The sequence below is a fragment of the Protopterus annectens genome, chromosome 2.part0 (assembly GCF_019279795.1).
Source record: "Protopterus annectens isolate FY-2018-M chromosome 2.part0, PAN1.0, whole genome shotgun sequence".
Lineage (NCBI taxonomy): Eukaryota > Metazoa > Chordata > Ceratodontiformes > Protopteridae > Protopterus > Protopterus annectens.
The window spans coordinates 628921994-628941485 of NC_056728.1; the positions used below are offsets into that span (position 1 = coordinate 628921994).

The 19492-nt window shown below is 36.7% G+C and overlaps 1 protein-coding gene across 1 annotated transcript in view; it reads left to right on the forward strand.

Annotated features, from left to right (window-relative positions):
* LOC122793174 (stimulated by retinoic acid gene 6 protein-like) overlaps positions 1 to 19492 on the forward strand; it is a 953191-nt gene that overhangs the window by 711654 nt on the left and 222045 nt on the right. The window contains exon 11 of the mRNA XM_044060994.1: positions 13840 to 13915. Coding sequence (XP_043916929.1) covers positions 13840 to 13915 — 76 coding nt within the window. The remainder of the gene's footprint in view (positions 1 to 13839; positions 13916 to 19492) is intronic.

A 19492-nucleotide genomic window follows, 5' to 3' on the forward strand; every position in this document is an offset into this window, starting at 1 on the left:
CCTGTAACTATGACGTGAGGGGGGGGTCTTACCCACATTAGTTTGGACTTGGAGTAACTCCATAGTGTTATCTTATCTAACCAGTCTAGAGGTGTAATTATCTTTAATGAAGATAGATACTCTACCTTCTTTGGTTCTGACACCTTCAGTTTGTGGTCTGAAAGTGTGGAAGGCATTGTAGCCTTGCAAAGCCAGGGTACTTTCTGCAGCCTTGATCCAGGTTTCTGTGAATGAACAGATGTCAACATTTTCCATGGAGAGGAGTGCTTCCAGAGAGTGCAGTTTCTGATTTAATCTCCTAGGGTTTAGCAGTATGGCCCTTAGTTTCTTTGTGTTTGATATTTTCATATCAGAAATTTTGTTTTTGTGACCTTGCCTAAAAAGGCATTATGGGGGAGGCAAGTGCCTTAGCCAGCAACTGAAAGCCTAGGGTTGCCAGGTGAAGACCATCTCTGGAAAAGCAGCATGGTCTGTCTACCATGTCATCCTAGGCTGACAGGAACTGTATCTCTTTAGAATGACACCAGAAACTAAGCCAATTGTTGAAGTCAGTCATTTTCTATTTATATTGTGGTATCATCCTAGGCAAGGGTAAAATGCTGCTCAAAGCTAGGGACATACCTGCCTGGGACACATATTCAGAGTGCTCAATCATGTCTCTCTTCATATAGTCTAGAGAGGTACATCTCAAGTCATTCACACCAACATGAACTATGACAGAGTCATAATGGTACTTATTGTTGAGAGACTTGAGTGCATGTGTGATCTGATGAATCCTTGCACCAGACAGACAGCTGACCATAACCTTATCCTTGTTTAACCTAGTGAGTTGGGCATCAGTATGTCTCACTACAGAGTTACCTATAACTAAAACATTTGGAATAAATATGCATTGCCTTAAGGGCTTATTTGGAGAGACACTGGTGCTAGTATTTTTATGTGTATTGGGTGCTTTGGGTGTTGTGTTAGGTATAGCATATTTGTGTTTTGGAGGTCTCTGGCGTTAAGGTAGGTTTCTGGAGAGTACCTCCGTATACAAAGGTTTATGTGCTGGGTGCATATTATAAGTAGGAGTCAAAGTGTGTGAGCTGACAACCTGTTTAGTGTTGCCATTTTAGGTGTGAGAGAGCAGTGATTCCACAGTCTTACTGTAGGAGTATCTCTCACAAACTATACTTGTGTGATTTAGGAGTAAGGGATTGTCAGTGTACATGAGGCAGTTGCTACACTGCCTCAAAAAACATGTCAATTATGCTGGCAGGAGAAACAGAGGGAAACTGACAGTCAATAATGCAAGGTTTGAACCTGGTATCTCCACAGATAAGGAGAAAAAGATGGGGTTATCTGGCAGGGAGCTATTTTAGGGGTGCATACCTCTCAACCTGGAAACATCAAAAAATCTGGAAAAAGGCTTGTGAAAAATAGGTACAAATCTGTAAGCTGATTAACATAACATTTGCATACATAATTATGTAACCCCTGCCCACTTCAATGGAATTGTGGCATACCAACTTTCAAACACAGACTGAAGAACAGACAACCAAAATATGGCCCCAGAGTCCCCCTGCAGCCATTCCAATGTCCCATTACTTGGCTATTTCACCCCATTTACCATAAACACTGTAATGTGTATACTGCTTTACTTCTACAATAATTATTTGGATTTTATTTTACATTTTATAGCACAAACACTAAGAGACATCTGCTAAACAAAGCAATACAGTCTCACAATGAAAATAGACCTAGCATTAAAACTTCTCTGCCCTTGAAAGTAAACTCACATTCATTGAAACAGAATTGAAACTCACATTCAAAGAAAATGCATCTGGCCAATGGTAGATCAAGATTACCTTTGGGCTGTTTTCAAATTATAGGCCCTTGCACACGAAACATACATATGTTCTTTGATACACCTTTCTGACTGTATTAAAATATATTCCTTATATAATACAGTACACTTGTTAGAGAGCGTTTTAAATTGCTTGTTTTGAACATCTTCCAGTAAGCAATGAAACAAAATGCATGAACCAATAATGACAAAACTGCCTAATTCAGAACATTTCCATCATAAAAGTCTACTCAAACTTTTACAGTCCACCAGTATCAGTAAATATGCACAATCTCTGCAGAAGTAAAAGTCATCTAAACGTTGTTGCCTTACAGCAAGAGACTCTCCGGTTCGATTCTTGGCTGGGGTGCCTTCTGTGTGGAGTTTGCACGTTCTCCCTACATTTGTGTGGGTTTCCTCCGAGTACTCCAGTTTCGTCCCACATTCTAAAGACATGCATCTGAAGCGTTTCTCCCCAGGCCACTTCTGAAAATCGGCTCTGTCATAGTCGTACTTTCCCGGTCAACAAATGTTAAATAAATAAAATAAATAACTAATGAAGAGGTTGCTGCTAGCAAACAACTTTATATTTCATTGTTTCATCTACAAGTAAAGTGCCCATTGCCCTTAAGGGATAAATTGCCTTTTACATTAAAAAAATAAGCTACTAATATTGCAATAGGGAATGGATGGCAAACTGATAACAGGTTCAGAGTTACAGGGTATCTCTGCCAAAGAGGACATTCTCAGGACTGCAGCATCCACCCCCCCTTTAAAAGTACGACACAGTACAGTATCAGCAATTCATCTACATATTGTGGGAGTAGAATCTTCAGCCTTCTGAATCAAAAGCAAGCATTCTATCTGTTGTCCTCCTAACACAAACAGATTTCTTACAAGCAGCACTAAACTTCCCTCCCCCGAGGAGCTATGCAGCACAAGAAATCTGGAAAAAGCCAAAATGTATTGGGGGTGAGGGAGAGACAAAGGCCTAAAACCAGGGACACATTGCTTAACTGGCTATGTCAATGTATCAAGCCTGGCTAACTTGAATGTGTAAAAATCTGTTAACCAGTTTACTGTGTAATTTAATTTAATCCTGACTTGTGCTCAGGACTAACTTTAACCTGTGGAACTTGTTTAACTTGCTTACTTATGTAATCTCTGTAAATAATCTGTTTGTAATATGTAATGCTGGTATTATGTAATGCTGCATCTGCTTATTACCTTCTCCCCGGGCCTCCGCTGAAAATGGACATGCATCCAGTCGGACTATCCCGGTCAACAAATGTAAAATAAAATAAAATAAAATAAATAAATAAATAAAATATTGCTTGTACAAGCTTAGAAAAGTTGCTAGAATAAAATGTTTTATATTACCATGCGTTTCCTGGAAGATAGCCATTTAAGTTTCAGTCTTCCTATCATTAATTAACGAATATCAGTTCTCAATAATTTGCTAGAAAATCACAAATTTCAAGAGGAACAGACCAAACAGCTGGTGTGGGTAGAGAATTCAGGCTCTTGCTCCTTACATCTAAGGTACAGGGTTTGAGCCCGACTATCTCTAACCACCCGGTATGCTTAACTGGGCCATTTTACACACGCGCACACACACACACTACCAATAGGGACATATTTTAAATATTGCTCTTATAAATTTAGAAAATTGCTAAAATTACACGATTTGTGTTAGCGTGTATTTTCTAAAAGATACAAAGTTTGAAGTTCAAATGTATTCTATCGTTTAGTGTCTTCAGTCATCAGTGATTTGCCAGGAAACCACAAGTTTTATGAGGAGCAGTCCAAAAATATGAGGCAAATATCTGGACAGTTGAGTGTTATGTTCCCATGCTGTTGCAAAGCTAGGTAAAAGAAGACATCTGGTGTAGGAAATGAAAGGCATTGAATGTACAAGGTGGATGAAGACATTCAAACAAAGACTAGCATAATTCAGGACCAGACATTAAATTAGCACCAGGGATAACAACATTTAGTTTGAAGGAAGAAAGCATGGGAGAGCATAGTTTGGAAATTAGAGCGAAGGCTTAAAGACCTGTCATGCGCAGTGTTTGGTGCATATTTAGACACTCGAATAGGCTAAGTAAAATTGTTGGAAGCTGTTGATACAGAAAACTTGGTTATGTAGTTATACTTCAAATATACAATAGTAAACTTTAATAAAAGCATCAGTTCAGAAATTAAAGTGCATCCATATTACATTTAAGAATAAAGCAACTGCACGTCAAATTAAGGAATGTAGAGAACGTAATTTAAGACAAAATTCCAGTGTCTCATGCTGGGAAATTGAAAGGCAGCTGTACAAGTTATGTTTGCATTTTGTGATCACTACTATGTCATTAACATCCTCGATTTATTCAGTATTTTCATAAAACCTATGACAGTACAACATTTCATCTAACACTGTCCTGTTTTACATCCATGCTACAGGTATGAAGGGAACATTACACACACACACACACACACACACACACACACTATAATGTTTGCAAATGCAAAACACCCATGAAGAGATAGATGGCAGACTTGATAAATGAGCAAATAAAGACTTGCCTTCTGATAAACGGCAGCCGCAAATAAGTGACTTGCTTTCTGACAAATGGCAGCCTGTAGATGCACTTATAATGCTTGCAAAACAAACACAAAATAAAGAGTTCAGCAACATAAGCAAAGCATTCCATTCTGTTTACCACTTGTGATGAGATCACAAACTTATAATGCTTGCAAAACGCCCATGAAGAGATATAACAGCAGCAGCAGCAAGACTCGATAAATGAGCGAATAAGTGACTTGCCTTCTGATAAACAGCAGACTGTAGATACACCCCCCCCCCCCCCGGACTTGTAGTGCTTGCAAAACAAACACAAAATAAAGAGACTTGGCAGCATAAGCAAAGCATTCCATTTTGCTTGCCGATAAACAAGCATATTGGCAGCTTGTAGATACCCCCCCTATAAAATGAGCAATATGCTTTAAAACAACACTTGGGCAGCACAACACATGGACTTTGCAGCAGCAAGAGATTGAGCAACAAACACAAAATAAAGAAAAATAGAGACTTGGCAACTTTGAGCAATATGCTTGAAAATAAAACAATGAGCAAAGCAAAGCATTCTATTCTGCTTGCCGATAAATGAGCATAGCATGCAATTCTAATAAACAGCAGCTTGTAGACACCCCTCCCATAAAACGAGCAATATTCTTTAAAGCAACACTTGGGCAGCACAGCACATGGACTTTGCAACAGCAAGAGATTAAGAGCAAATAAGCTGTAAAATGGCCCGGCCCGCCACAGACTTACCAACCAACTACCAAGGCACAACAAGGAATGGACAACTACCAAGGCACAACAAGGAATGATCAACGGACATGGAATTATAATGCTTGCAGGAGTGAGTGGCATGGCATTCCCAGCATGCAGAAACAAAACAGCATAGGCAGACTTAAGTTACAATGCACACAGTACTACAGACTTATGAATGCACAACAATTATCAGATGACAATTACTGCTTGCAAATAATTGAGTGAGCGGCATTCCATTCTAATAAGCAGATAAACGGCCAGCAGGTGCACAAACAACACAGCAGACTTAACTTAAAGTTATAATGCACATGCTCAGCAGATAACAATTGTGATCTAGCAGAATAGCAGATAAAGCTTGGCCAGCTCAGCAGATAAAACAGCTAAAATAAAGAGAAGCTTACAGGCAAACTCTGCAAAACTTATTCACATCTGCCGCCATTGCTGTTTCCCTCCAAGTCCACTCCAACAGGCAGTAGCTGATGTCATCACGCCCCAGTAGGCTGGTGATGGTGATGACATCAGCCATAAATTTAAAGTGGTAAAAAAAAAAAGACACCGGGAAATTCGGAAATTAAGGGGGCCACTCGGGAATTCATGGCACCCCAATATTTTGTCCTCAAAACTGGTAAATACCACGGAATTTGGTATGGTTGAGAGGTCTGATGGGGTGTCCGGTAGGAGGTCTATAAAAAGGTGATCTATAGGTCTGATGTTGATAGGTTAGAGATAAAAGCGCTGTTGGGTGGTTCACTGAACAGTGAGAGCTGTTCAAGATCTGCTCTGCTAGATAGCATCTGCTTCTAAGCAAAAATACGTCTATTCATGCTTTTGCATCTATAATCACCAAGAGTTACCTCCTCTGTGTGGCAGTATGTGAAGGTGCACTATGTGCAAACAAGCTAATACAAAGAAACCAATGAAAAAGTTCAGACCGAGACCTGAACCAATGAATAAGCTCAAACTGAGCCCTGAACCAGTAACCTTCAATTAGATAATCCTACTGTATGCTCCTGAGGGTACGGTGTGGGGGGGGTTCTAAAAAAAAAGATGTCCTGATTTTTAGTGCTCATTTCACAAACAGAACTGGATTCAGCCAGTCTGAATCCAATCTATACTACAGCCAACAGAAGTGCAATGGAACAACAGAATAAAAGCAGTATACTGTTTTCATGAATTAAACAGAGTAAAAAGCAGCACAGGTTTTTTTCTTAAATAAATTGTAGCACCAGAATAAAACAGAAGAACCAATCTTTTCTTAAATTAAGTAAAAGTAGCAGTTGGTGTGAAATACAGTCAAAGTGCAGCAAAAGCAGTAGTAAAATTGAACTTCGCGTTTGTAGTTCTGTCGGATAGTTTGGCATGAACAGAGGAGCAGAGGCTGATTACCTAACTCTCCGGAGCCTTTCTAAAACAAGCAAATGTCTGAAATTCAAAAAAACTTAGAAAACATATACTGTGGATACAATTCAAATTTCTATTGCATTCACCCCACAATACTAAAATTAGACACCCCCGTACTCTGTAAGCTCCTTACTCACCTTTTCATTCTAATTTTTACTACCTGACTCGTGCCCTACAGTTTCAGTCATGCTCTGCTCATATCATTAGCCAAAGTGACCACCCCCTCCACGGCAAATTATTTCCATCCAACTTGTGCTCCCTTACAAAAATTCTGGAAAAAATTGTCTATGAGTGAGCAGTGGGGCATGTTATATAGTCTGACATTCTTACAGCGATGCTATATGTTGTATTCTGACCCACTTACAGCGATATGTTATATGCTATAAAGTTATAAAGTCTGACATCCTTACAGTAGTATATTATATGTTATATAGTATGACATTCTTAAAGCGATATGTTATAAAGTATGACATTCTTACAGCAATATGTTATAAAGTATGACATGCTTACAGCGATGTGTTATATAGTATGACATGCTTATAGCGATATGTTATATAGTATGATGTGCTTACAGCGATGTTACAGAGTATGACATGCTTACAGCGATATGTTATAAAGTATGACATGCTTATAGCGATATGTTGTAAAGTATGACATTCTTACAGCGATATGTTATATAGTATGACATTCTTACAGCAATATGTTATATAGTATGACATTCTTACAGCAATATGTTATAAAGTATAACATTACAGTGAGACAGCATGGGCTTCACCCCAGCTATAGTACCCTGACAGCCATCTACTCTCTGACCAGCCATGTATATTCAGACATGGCACACAACAGGCTTACCAGTGCTACATCTCTTAAAAGGGCTTTTGATACTGTAGACCATTCCTTGCTACTCAACAAACTAGCAGACATTGGTCTGTCAACTCGTGTTTTCAGAGCTACCTTACCAATTGAACATTTAGAATATTCTGTCCTGACAATGCCTCAGTAACAGATGCTATTAACAGAGGGATGCCTCATGGGTCAGTTCTAGGTTGCCTTCTTTTCTCACTGTTCATAAATGATCTGGTTAGGGACCTTCCATAGATAAAGTGTATCTGGTATGCTGATGATATTGTCATAACTAAGCTAGTAAGAATCTAAACATACTTAACTATGACTTCGAGGAAGATTTTAAAACTATTCGTTATGGCCTTCATAATAACCAATTATCTGTTAACCCTCAAAAAACTACCATTGAGCTGTTTAATATACCCAAATACTCCAAAATGTCCACATCATCACCATCAAAGCTCCATTGGGAAATCACTTAAACTGGATAATTCATCAAAAAAATATTTGAGAAGGAGGGTTGGCATAATGGTTAAGGTTTTAACTTCACAGATGCAAGGTATATGGCTTGATTTTGATTTCTGCTTATTGGCTCAGCCTATAACAGACTGTAGACTTACAGCCTAATATAAAGTTGGAGTTTGGCATAATGATTAAGGTGATTACCATAGCCAGCCTTAGGCATAGGCCAACTAGGTGACTGCCTTCTGGGTGCTGCTCTAGTATGGGCACTTTTCCAGTATTTATTTGGTGCAGGTAGACCAGGATGGGGGCACCGGGTGGTGTGGTGTGCCCTTTTGCCTAGGGCACCAGCTGACCTAAGGCCGCTACTGGTGATTACCTTACATATACACAGAGTACAAGGTTTGATTCCCAACTTTGAGGGAAATTGGTTATGATTAAAATGGTCCACAAGGACAGCTAGTCTAGTCCAAAGTCAACAACGTTCTTTCTCATCTGAAGGGTTTTAAACATAATTTCTAACCTACTGTCTTAGAGGCCTGGTGTGCCATAGCTATAAACCTTCTTCCTTGAATAGAATGTTGTCTGCCTGTTAATGTTCTTTATTCCTCTCAGAATACTACTCTACGTGAGTCTAATGAAAAAAAAATTACATTCATTAACCTTTCTAACAGCAAAAACTGTCATTGCATTACTATTAATAAAAATGGCTGGCTTCCTATCTCTCCTAGAGCTATATTTCTCCTTAGCTCTCTCACTTATAAAATTCTTTAATTAAAGGTATTGTCCTCTTCTCTGTAGTAAACTAATCTTCAGACAACAGTCATTCCCCTCAGGAACTTCAATCATTAGCATCTAGTAAGGCCTTCTTTCACATTATCCTTTTGTGAATGAATGGGCATTCTCCAAGATTGCTCCAATCACATGGAATAACATTTCTGAAACAATCAGAAATTCTAAAAAGTCTCAAGACTTCAAGAAATCTCTCAAACAGCAGCTTTCTAAAGGAAATAAATGTAACTGCATTAGAATCACTGACCCATTTCTTCTAAATTAGCTTTCTGTCTGTTGTTGTAAACCGTGTCTTTTCCATGCTCCAGTATTCTGTTGTTGGATATGGGGTGGGGACAAAACTTATTGTATTTATACAAACTTATGTGTCTGTTTGACTGCTATATGTCTCTATATGTTGATATAATAAGCTCAGCAACACGTATTCTCATTTACCTACATTTCCCCCTCAACAAGCTAGGTGGTTGTAATTGCTATACAGTTAGCCTTTGCAGCTGTTACCTTGATTCTGGTTATCATTTGTTCTTTGTTCTGTCATTATTATTACCCTGTAATTCCAGTTTGACTTTTGTTACTCACTTCTTAATTCTGCTTTAATGTGTACTTGTTTTAATTATTTTGTAGTGCATGGAATGCAGTGATTATAATCTGATATTCAGAAAAAGACAAATTGATTAAGCACTAGAGTGGTTCATGAACTGACCTTAACAAGTGTTAAGCACCTCCTGCTTAAGTTAAGATCGGGTCTTGAGCTAGGCATTAAAATCTGCCTGTATGAACCAGCAAATGACAGAGGCAGAACAAAAGATCAATGTCAGACATTACCCAGGTGATTACAATCACACACACACACGCACACACACACACACACACACACACACACACACACACACATACAGATATGAATGAAAGCAACAACCAATTTATCAGAAACAGTTCAGACACACACCTTCATTTAAAAAAGAGAAACATTTGTTTTATACTATTCATAAAAAAGATAACAAAAGTTTATATAGTATTTATGTGGCAGTTACAAACAAGGGTTGGAGTTCATAGATCTTGCAGTCAACTTATTTATTTAGTATTTGTTGACCAGGAAAGTTGGACTAGGACAGAGCCTATTTTCAGCGGAAAAATGCTCCAGATGCATGTCTTTGGAATGTGGGAGGAAACTGGAATACATACAGAAAACCCACATGAATATGAAGACTCTGCACAGAAGGCACCCCAGTCGAGAATCAAACCAAAGAATCTCTTGCTGTGAGGTGACAAGGTTGACCACTGCACCACTGCGGCCCCTAACTTAGTAATGGATTGGACTGTATGTACATAGTATTTACAAGCAACAATAAAAGCCAGCATGCTTGACGATCCCAAGCAGTGGAAGAAAGGGATGAGCCTGTTAAATGAAAGCATGGGAAAAGTTAGAAAGGTTAGATTATATTTATTACCTCTCAACTCTCCAGACTTTCACAGAAAGTCCAGAATTTTTTACTCATGTTTTTTGTCTGTTCCTCATAAAATTTGTGATTTTCTGGCAAATAATTGAGGTTTGAAGTCACTAAACAATAGCTGGCATTTGAGTTTCAGGCTTTTAATTCATTCAGAAAATGCATTCTAATGCAGTACCTGCTGTTTTATCTTTTGTCTAAATTTCTAAGAGCGATACTTAAAATCTGTCCTTGACTTCAAGCCTTGGTCTCCCATTATTTTTGACTTGATCTAGAATTCGTGCCTTAAAAGGTTGAGAGGAATAAGATATGTGACTGTCCTGAAAGCACTTCAGAGCTCTTCTTTAAGGAAATCTGTTCTGAATTATTGTCTAAATTTGGAGTAAGAAAGGGTCTTTTATACAAAGTGGAAAAAATGTCCTTAGTTTAGGTGCAAGAATTGAAAATGTATGATTAGTATAATGTAGCTTGTTTTAGGAGGCTGTAGGGTAGGGCCATTGTGAGACAACACAATTATGTTATAGGAGGAGGCGTTTGTAGTGAGCTTTGCTACAATGGGAAAGTGTTTTTTTAAAATGAGCAGGCTGAAGAAAAGTGAGCCAAGTAGGAGGTCTGCTATTTGGTTTAATGGTAACTAGTTGGCTTTACCAAGAATGAGACAAGGCAGTGTTCTCAAGGGAAAAGTGTGTGATGGACTGACATATTTTATTTTTGATAGCCTTTAGTGTGGCCACATTCTTGCAGAAGGCGGCTGCTAAGGTGGGAAGGTCACTTTCAAGTTGGGCTAAAAAACAGTCACTTGCCAGTAAAAGTCTTACCACAATAGGTAGATAGATAGATAGATAGATAGATAGATAGATAGATAGATAGATAGATAGATAGACAGATAAACAGACAGATAGATGGAATACATATGAGTCTGTTGTGATACTTGAGATATCTTATACTGTATATTTAGGGAATGACTCCCCCCACTTATTATAAGCCAAGTTCCATAATCCTATATTGCAAACCAAACCTAGACTTATTGCATTTATCCATTTTTTTTCTTTTTGTTAGAGTAGTATTTCCCCCAAATGTAGTAGTTTGTGCAGATGTTTATGAATGGAGTTTTTGGTGGGTGCTTTCTATTGTAGTTCTGAGCTAATGTTTAATCTTTACGTATTTACTTATTGTTTTTGTGGTATGAATTCATTTTTGCAAGTAGTTTAATACTGTAGTGAAGGTTATATTTTGATTTGTTAATTTATGCTTTTAGTTGGTTTATAGATAGAATTGGATCTGGTTTGTAGATAATGCCATTTCCATTTCATTAGCTGCTGTCTGTGTTTTGTTTTATTTTTTTTTATATTTTTATTGGGTTGATTTAGGTGGATAGTGCTATTTTATGGAGGCCGTATTCCTGCATGTTGTGTACAAAGTTACTTTTTTTTTTACATAGAAGTGATTAAGGATGCAGGTTGTATTTTATATTTGTTTTATTTTACTTTAGTTCGTTAAGTATAAGAGAAGTTTTGGGTCTGAGGACATTGATTTAGATAGGCCATGGCATCATGTAATTTTTTTGTATATTTGTATTTAGTGACTGCAGTATGTACATTTTACTTTAGTTTTGGCAACTAACATAAAAAAGCAGATTTTCTGAAATGTAGTAGCTCTGATGATGCGCAGATGAACTTTTGATAATGTAGCAAGACTGTAGATAATCAAAAAGTACCTAAACAGTGCATTTAATAAATATATTTTCACACCCTTTATTTTCCATTTAACATTAAAATAAATTTTAATCCTACTGTAGGTTTAGGGAATGAAACTAATGTCTAGGATTGCAGTGTGAAGAGAAAGCAAATCAGGCTTTAGTATTAACTGCTTCGTCATTTCTCACAAACCTCATTTCCGTATGTATTGGCAGTTCAGTGTTCTATTTCATTGTTGCATTATATGTTCAGTTATCTTCATTCCGTTCAGCCTGTGTAATAAAGTGTATGATAGTGATTCAAAGTCAAAAGTTCTGCATCTAGCATTGGATAATATTTACCTTAAAGGCAGAGTACATTAATAACTGTCTTTCTCAACCCCTACGATTGTTCCATTGTCCATAGTTACCCCATTTATCAATGTAAGCCTTCAACTCATAACTTTGCTTATTCTAACATTTAAAATGCATCTGCAAATGGCACCCTCTGACATGTTCTTGATTTTGTGAGAAATGCCTAGTCTCAAAAGAAAGGAAAGAAACATAAGAGATGATGTTCTTTCAGCTGAGAAACAGGGCACTGTGGTGGTTAAAATATATGACTATGCCTCTGTTTTGTTTTTTTGCTTTTTATAATGGAGGCAAATCCATTGCTGTTATCTGAAATGTTCTCTAATTGACATCATCGCAGTTTCACCTTTAAAGAGTTACATTCAGAGATGGACAGATAATTGCATTGTTTCTCAGTGAGGACAAGCTTAACACTAAGAACTGTAAAGAGATTATGTATTGTATTCATAACAATTATAATAGCTATAGCAGTGATATGATGTCATATTTTCCCCACTCTTTGTGAAGTAAGTCGGGCATATAGATCACTGCCATTTTTTAGGCTTTTGTGAGATTATTGCATTTTTAGTCTTTTTTACACTGGCCTATACACTAAATTGGCCCTAGGTGTGAGTGCGTGTGTGTGCCTTCTGTGGAAGTTTGGGTGCCGGGCTGGCAACTCAACACCATAATACTCCACTGCCAATCATGAGCGGACAGGTGATCTGCTGTGGCAACTCCTAACCGGGAAAAAGCTAGAAGAAGACACTGGCTGAACAGAATGAAGATCACAGAACATACAATGTAATGAGACAATGTCTCTTGACTGTCTTCATAGCAATTATAAGAGAGATAGCAGTGATATAAGGTCATATTTTCACCACTCTTCATGAACTAAATCAGACAGATAAATCAATGCTATTCTTCAAGCTTTTGTAAGATTACTAGATTTTTAAACTTTTCAGGCTTTTGTGAGAAAGTCATGTTTTATTACTGCTAGCAAAATGCTCTTCTTGAAAAATTCTTGAGATATCTCCTTTTTTGACAGTCATGCCATTCAGTTTCTACAAATAACAAAAGTGCTACAAATGTTGATCATGACCTAATAAGAATATGTTGGGTACAAAAACGCCCAAGGAAATCCCCTTGTGTCTCACAGTCTGTCACTCTATCAGTCTATCTTTCTAGCCATCTGTGTATCAAACTATCTACTGATTTGTATATATTTTTTTCTTTTCTCTCTTCTTCGTTTCATTTCTATCTCCATGTCTATCTCTTTACTCTTTGTCTGTCAATCTATCTATATATCTGACTACCTTTCAATTAGTCTACTGCTTTGTCTACCTTTCTTTTCACTCTTCTTCATCCCTTCTTCCTATCTCCATGTCTATCTATTTTCCTGTCTGACTATTGAACAGGAAGTCATCCCTGGACCCATTACAGAATCCGCCCTTTTATCAGGGGTCTTGTGCATGCTTTTATCAGATTCTTACCCAGCTTTTATCATGACTTCACTGCAGGTACAAATGTTTTGACAAACATTTGGTAGTTTTATTTGAGCATCTTTTTTAGGGAACTTCTGACAACTTCCACAAGGGTTTGCTTGTAGTATTCCACAAATAAATTTATCAGTTTCAGTATTAACAACATTGATATTTTGAAAGAGAAATGAAGATGACATAGTTCTGAAGCTTGTGTTCTTTTCTTTTAGCCACCTGGACAATTACAACCTTTCTTTCTTGTGGCACTTCCGTCAGCTATGTAATCCACATTTTGGTCTGTTACAGGTAAGTTCAGTATGCAAATATATAAATGCATATTTGAATTTTTATAAAGTTGGCATTCAACCTTTAACTAATTAAATCAACTGCTTTATTAATTGATTAATTCTGCCAAGTGGTAGGGGTTATCAGTAACATGACAGTGGTCATGTTCTTTGGGAGATATGTTGTTTGAGTTTTTGACATAGGATTTCAGACACAATGTTATTACACTTCAGTAAAAAACTACCCTACACATACAGAGGTGATTCTGTAGCTCAGAATAAGTTCCTTACTGTCAATTTGTGTCAGAAGTATTTGCCTTTTACCAGTGTGCATGGTTATCAACAAGGTCCATATTGTTATAACACAGTCCAGAGCACAGTTTAAAATGTAAGAAGCCATATAATTCACAAGTGTAATTAAATAGCAAAAATATTTTTGTACATTTTTGGCCCACCTGACTTCCATCCATTTGGCCAGCCATTGTAATCCTGCTTTCTTATGGATGACAACCAATCACTGAATTATCATAACATGTGTAGTCATCAACTGATTCTTTACTTATTTACTATCCTTCACTTGTAAGTGCCTTTGCAGAACTGAAAATGAGAGCATACAATAGTGTGGCTTGGGAGGGGGGCACTTGCTCATGTGGATGATATTCTAAGCAGACCTGCCCTGTTACAAACAGGCACCTCCAGTCAGGTTTTCCATTTCCATTAGGGAGTCATTAATGATATATTTGCCTATGAGGTAGAAGTTCATTTCTAACACCCACACCCCCAGGAGAGACAAACAGGCAATACCTAAACATTCCCTTCCTCCTTAGCCAATGATTCCAGCATATGGGCCCCTGATTAAACCTGGGTTGGCTGTTTTGTAGTCATTGCTCCATCCCTCTATGCACAGCACTGACCTCAAGTAACAATAATTGTGCAGAACACGTTTTATACAAGCAGTACAAATGATAATATCTCGAGCAAATGTGAGCATTAATTCTGAAGTTCAGTTTTCTGCATTTACAATAAATATAGTGCTATTCAGACAGATTTAATTAGCTTGCAAATGGATGCCTACTCTGCTTTTGGTTTCATACAGAATACATCAGGTTTGCCAACAGAACATTGCATAACTCAGGTTCACATCTAATGAAAAATTTGCAATGTCATCTGATGAGGTTAAATGTCATGATAACTTTGACAAGGCTAAAATTTCAGTTTAGAATAGGTTACATAGTCATGTTCACCCTATAATTATACACATTTTAAATAGTTTTGCATTTGTTTGTTTGTTTATTTATTTATTTATTTATTTATTTTATATCCAGCTAAGTGCACTCACACAACACATTTTATTCATTCATAATGAGTGTAGATATGTCTCATTGTGTATATAATGCAATGATACCGCATCTGTGCCTTTAAATGAGATTTACCAGTAGCTGAGTCTATCTGCAGTGTGATTTCTTTATTCTCAAAACTTTTAATTTTAAAATTTGTAACACATAGCACTACATATATGTTTACAATTGTTGATTAATAAATATAAATAAATGAAAACACTGATCAGATAAGTTAGATTGGCACATATTGTAGTTCACATTTAGTTGACAATTATTTATATTTTTCTAATAACATACTCAGTTTGTTCCAATATTTAAGACTTGGTGTATTACTCTTGTTCTCAGTATAACAGAGTTTCTTTGTTAAAACCAACAGTGGCAAGAATAATGAATTCAAATACACTAGAAGAAAACTCTAGTTTACTGCAATAATCTTTCTTGCAATGGCCAGAAATAACCACATCAAGGGATATTTTTGTACATTTATACATTTTAGAATTGGAGAATTGTTACCTTATGAATACTATCCAGTAAATTCTAATTATTGTCAGTCCCACCAGTTTTAATATCAATTCTTCATGACCAACATCATCGAAGTTCTTAAGATTATATTGTCTAATATAATTCCAATAATTATTGTCTGTTTTTAGATCTAATTGCAATATTAATTTATATAAAATAGATAATATTGTTTTTATATCCCCATTTCCATTAATGAATAGTGAAATAATCTAAGAATTTTGGGAACATTTTTTTTCAGTGTATGCTATTAAATATTTTTCTAAGAAATTCAGTATCTTAATTATTTATCAAGACCCCATGTGTATAATCTGTTTTATATTTAAACATACTGAAAAATATTAACTCAATTTAAGCATTTAAACTAAAAAGCAATGTCAGTCTGCTATAATTGTACAATCTTGCTCTAAATGTCATTATCTATAAAGCCAGTGGTATATGCCATAGGTGAAACTGAGAATATATTAATAGTGGGATGTTTGAAAATATAATTTGCAAATGATGCAAATATAATAATAATATAGTTTGAATTAATTAATTTTCAAATGTGTAACACATAGCACTGCATACATGTTTGCAATTGTTGATTAATAAATATAAATAAATGAAAACACTGATCAGATAAGTTAGATTAGCACATATTGCAATTCACATTTAGTTGACAATTATTTATATTTCTCTAATAACATACCCAGTTTGTTCCAATATTTAAGACTTGGTGTATTACTCTTGTTCTCAGTATAACAGAGTTTGTTTGTTAAAACCAAAAGTGGCAAGAATAATGAATTCAAATATACTAGAAAAAAACTCTAGTTTACCTCAAATAATCTTTCTTGCAATGGCCAGTAATGACCACACCAAGGGATATTTTTGTACTTTTATACATTTTAGAATTGGAGAATTGTTACTAAAAGAAAATACAAAATTATGCATGTGCCAGTCCACAAAGCTTTTAAAAAGTTCTAAATATCCTCCCAGTTTTTCACATTCTTCTCACAAGTATAGAAAATATGGTAACAATCAGTAGTTAGAGTTTTCCTCCATGTCCAGCAAACTTTTTAGTATTATATATTTTGTTAATTGTATGTGGAGTAACAAAAATTTTGTATAAGTATTTCCTTATGAAAACTTTCCAGTAAATTCTAATTATTGTCAGTCCCACCAGTTTTAATATCAATTCTTTATGACCAGCATCATCGAAGTTCTTAAGATTATATTGTCTAATATAATTCCAATAATTATTGTCTGTTTTTAGATCTAATTGCAATATTAATTTATATAAAATAGATAATATTGTTTTTATATCCCCATTTCCATTAATGAATAGTGAAAATAATCTAAACATTTTGGGAACATTTTTTTTAGTGTCTGCTATTAAATTTTTTTTCTAAGATATTTAGTATATTAATTATTTATCAAGACCCCCATGTGTATAATCTGTTTTATATTTAAACATACTGAAAAATATTAACTCAATTTAAACAGTTAAACTAACAAACAATATCAGTCTGCTATAACTGTACAATCTTGCTCTAAATGTCATTATCTATAAAGCCAGTGGTATATGCCATAGGTGAAACTGAGAATATATTAATAGTGGGATGTTTGAAAATATCATTTGCAAATGATGCTAATATACTAATAATATAGTTTGAATTAATTAATCTACTGGAAGGTCAATTAAAATGTTTTTCATGATTTAAAGCATGCTATTGTTTGCAATGTCTAATCCAAAAGGAAATGTTTTTAATGGAGAGTTTTCACAAATAACTGTATCTAACATCTTCCATTGTGCATTATAATATTGCTCTAGCCTATATAAATTGTTTTTTATACACAGAAGCCCGATAGTATGTTTCTATATTAGGGAAAACAAATTGCAAACAAGAAATTGATCCCTTAAATCTTACTCACACAGTTGCCTTCTGTAAGGATTAAACCCTAGACCAGAGAGTTGCAAAATAACACCACTTGCTATTTTTTTTACACATTAATATAAAAAGTTAAATTGAGGCATTGAAAATAACACTCAATAAACAAGTGTCATAAATCTGACAGGACGGAGAAAGGTAGTCCTCATTGGTGGTCATAGAAGTCTCTAAGGTCAAAATAGACTAAGCTGAAGACCTACAAGCTGACTGGTGAGAAAGAACAAGACTTCAAGGAAATACTCAGAGATCATGCACCTCAAGAAGAACAAGAACTCAAGAAGAAAATAGGTGAAGTTGAAGAAGAATTGCAGATCATAGCATGGGATGGGGATGGGACCAAATGGCAGATCAGTTTCCTCATCAGCATGTGGGATAGAGTCCTGACTGTACCCCAGATTACCCATGTTTGAATAGCAACTCAGATACTAGAAACGAAGGCAGAGCAGGATGAGAAATGAGTAACTATGGCTTGCCCAGCCTGGGTGAAGGCATGTTGGGTCCATGACAAGCTTGTTGCCTCTACATTTCTAGGTCAGATGGCATGAAGCATGGAATAAAGGATGCCAATTTGGAAGTGATGCATTCTGCAGCTACCTGAGCTGGTGATGGTAGCCCCTGACCTCACATGTAAAGAAGTACACCTGTGCAAAGACTGAAGGACACAGACAGAAATTGCAGTGATGCAGGTATGCATGTCAATGCCAGTGTAGGGGGTTAGGTCCTCACTGTAACACCCTCAGTTATCAGGATGCTGATAATGACAAAACCAGCCATCATGGCTGCCTATATAGGTTCATAGGTAGGTACTAGGCTAACGGCCTGAATGCCAAAGCAAGCGTAGCCAACAGTGTATTGGCTTTTGTCACCCATGTATTGTTAAATTCCTGCCCCTCTATCAAGCAGTGCCAGACATAATCCTAGGGGTGAACTTTGTATCACTCATCCACTTATCAAGGTTTCTCTTGAATAGTGCTAATGAGGAGCTCTGCTTGACGTGGATGGGAATTTTGTTCCAGAGCATGGGAAGTCTCTGAGACACAAATCTATCCCTCCAGCATGTCCTATTTATTGTTGTGGTGAGGTTTAGGTCACTAGAGGGATTTCTTCAAGTGGAGCATGTCCAACAATTCTGGGTTTGACATAGCTTTGTATGTCAGACAGAGGTCTCCTCGGAGTAAGCAGTATGCAACCAAGTAGAGTTTGAGTTTCTTGAGTCAGTCAGCATAGGTCAATTGTTTGAAGCCAGCGATCCTCTTGGTGAGGAACTTTTGGGGCCTCTCAAGTTGTTGTAGGTGTCTTGTGAGGCACATCCCAAATGGGGCATTGTATTTAATGAGGGGTCTGATAAGTGATGAGTAGAGGGGAACGGTGACCTCCTTATTTCTAGATGCGAACCCTTTTGTGATTAAGTGGGCCACATAGAAAGATTTTCTGACCATTGTGGAATGTGGTTATCGAACAATAGGTTACTATCCACTTGGGTCCCAAGGTCTCTTATCACACTTTCTGTGTTAAGTGAACTTCCTCCTATTTGGTAATTCATGGGTACCTTGTTTTTGCCAAAGGGGATAGCAATTAATTTTTTGGCATTTAGTTTGAGGCCATGATTTTGACACCACGTGTCCATCTCAGCGAGGCACTTTTGCAGGATGTCTACGGCAGAAGAGGAATCAATAATGGCACCCAGTTTGCAGTAATCTGCAAACTTGGTTAGCCATAGACCCTTGGTGTTCGCTTGCACTTCAGAGAAGTATATACCGAACAGGAGGGGTCCCAATACTGAATCCTGGGGTACACCACTTGTCACTG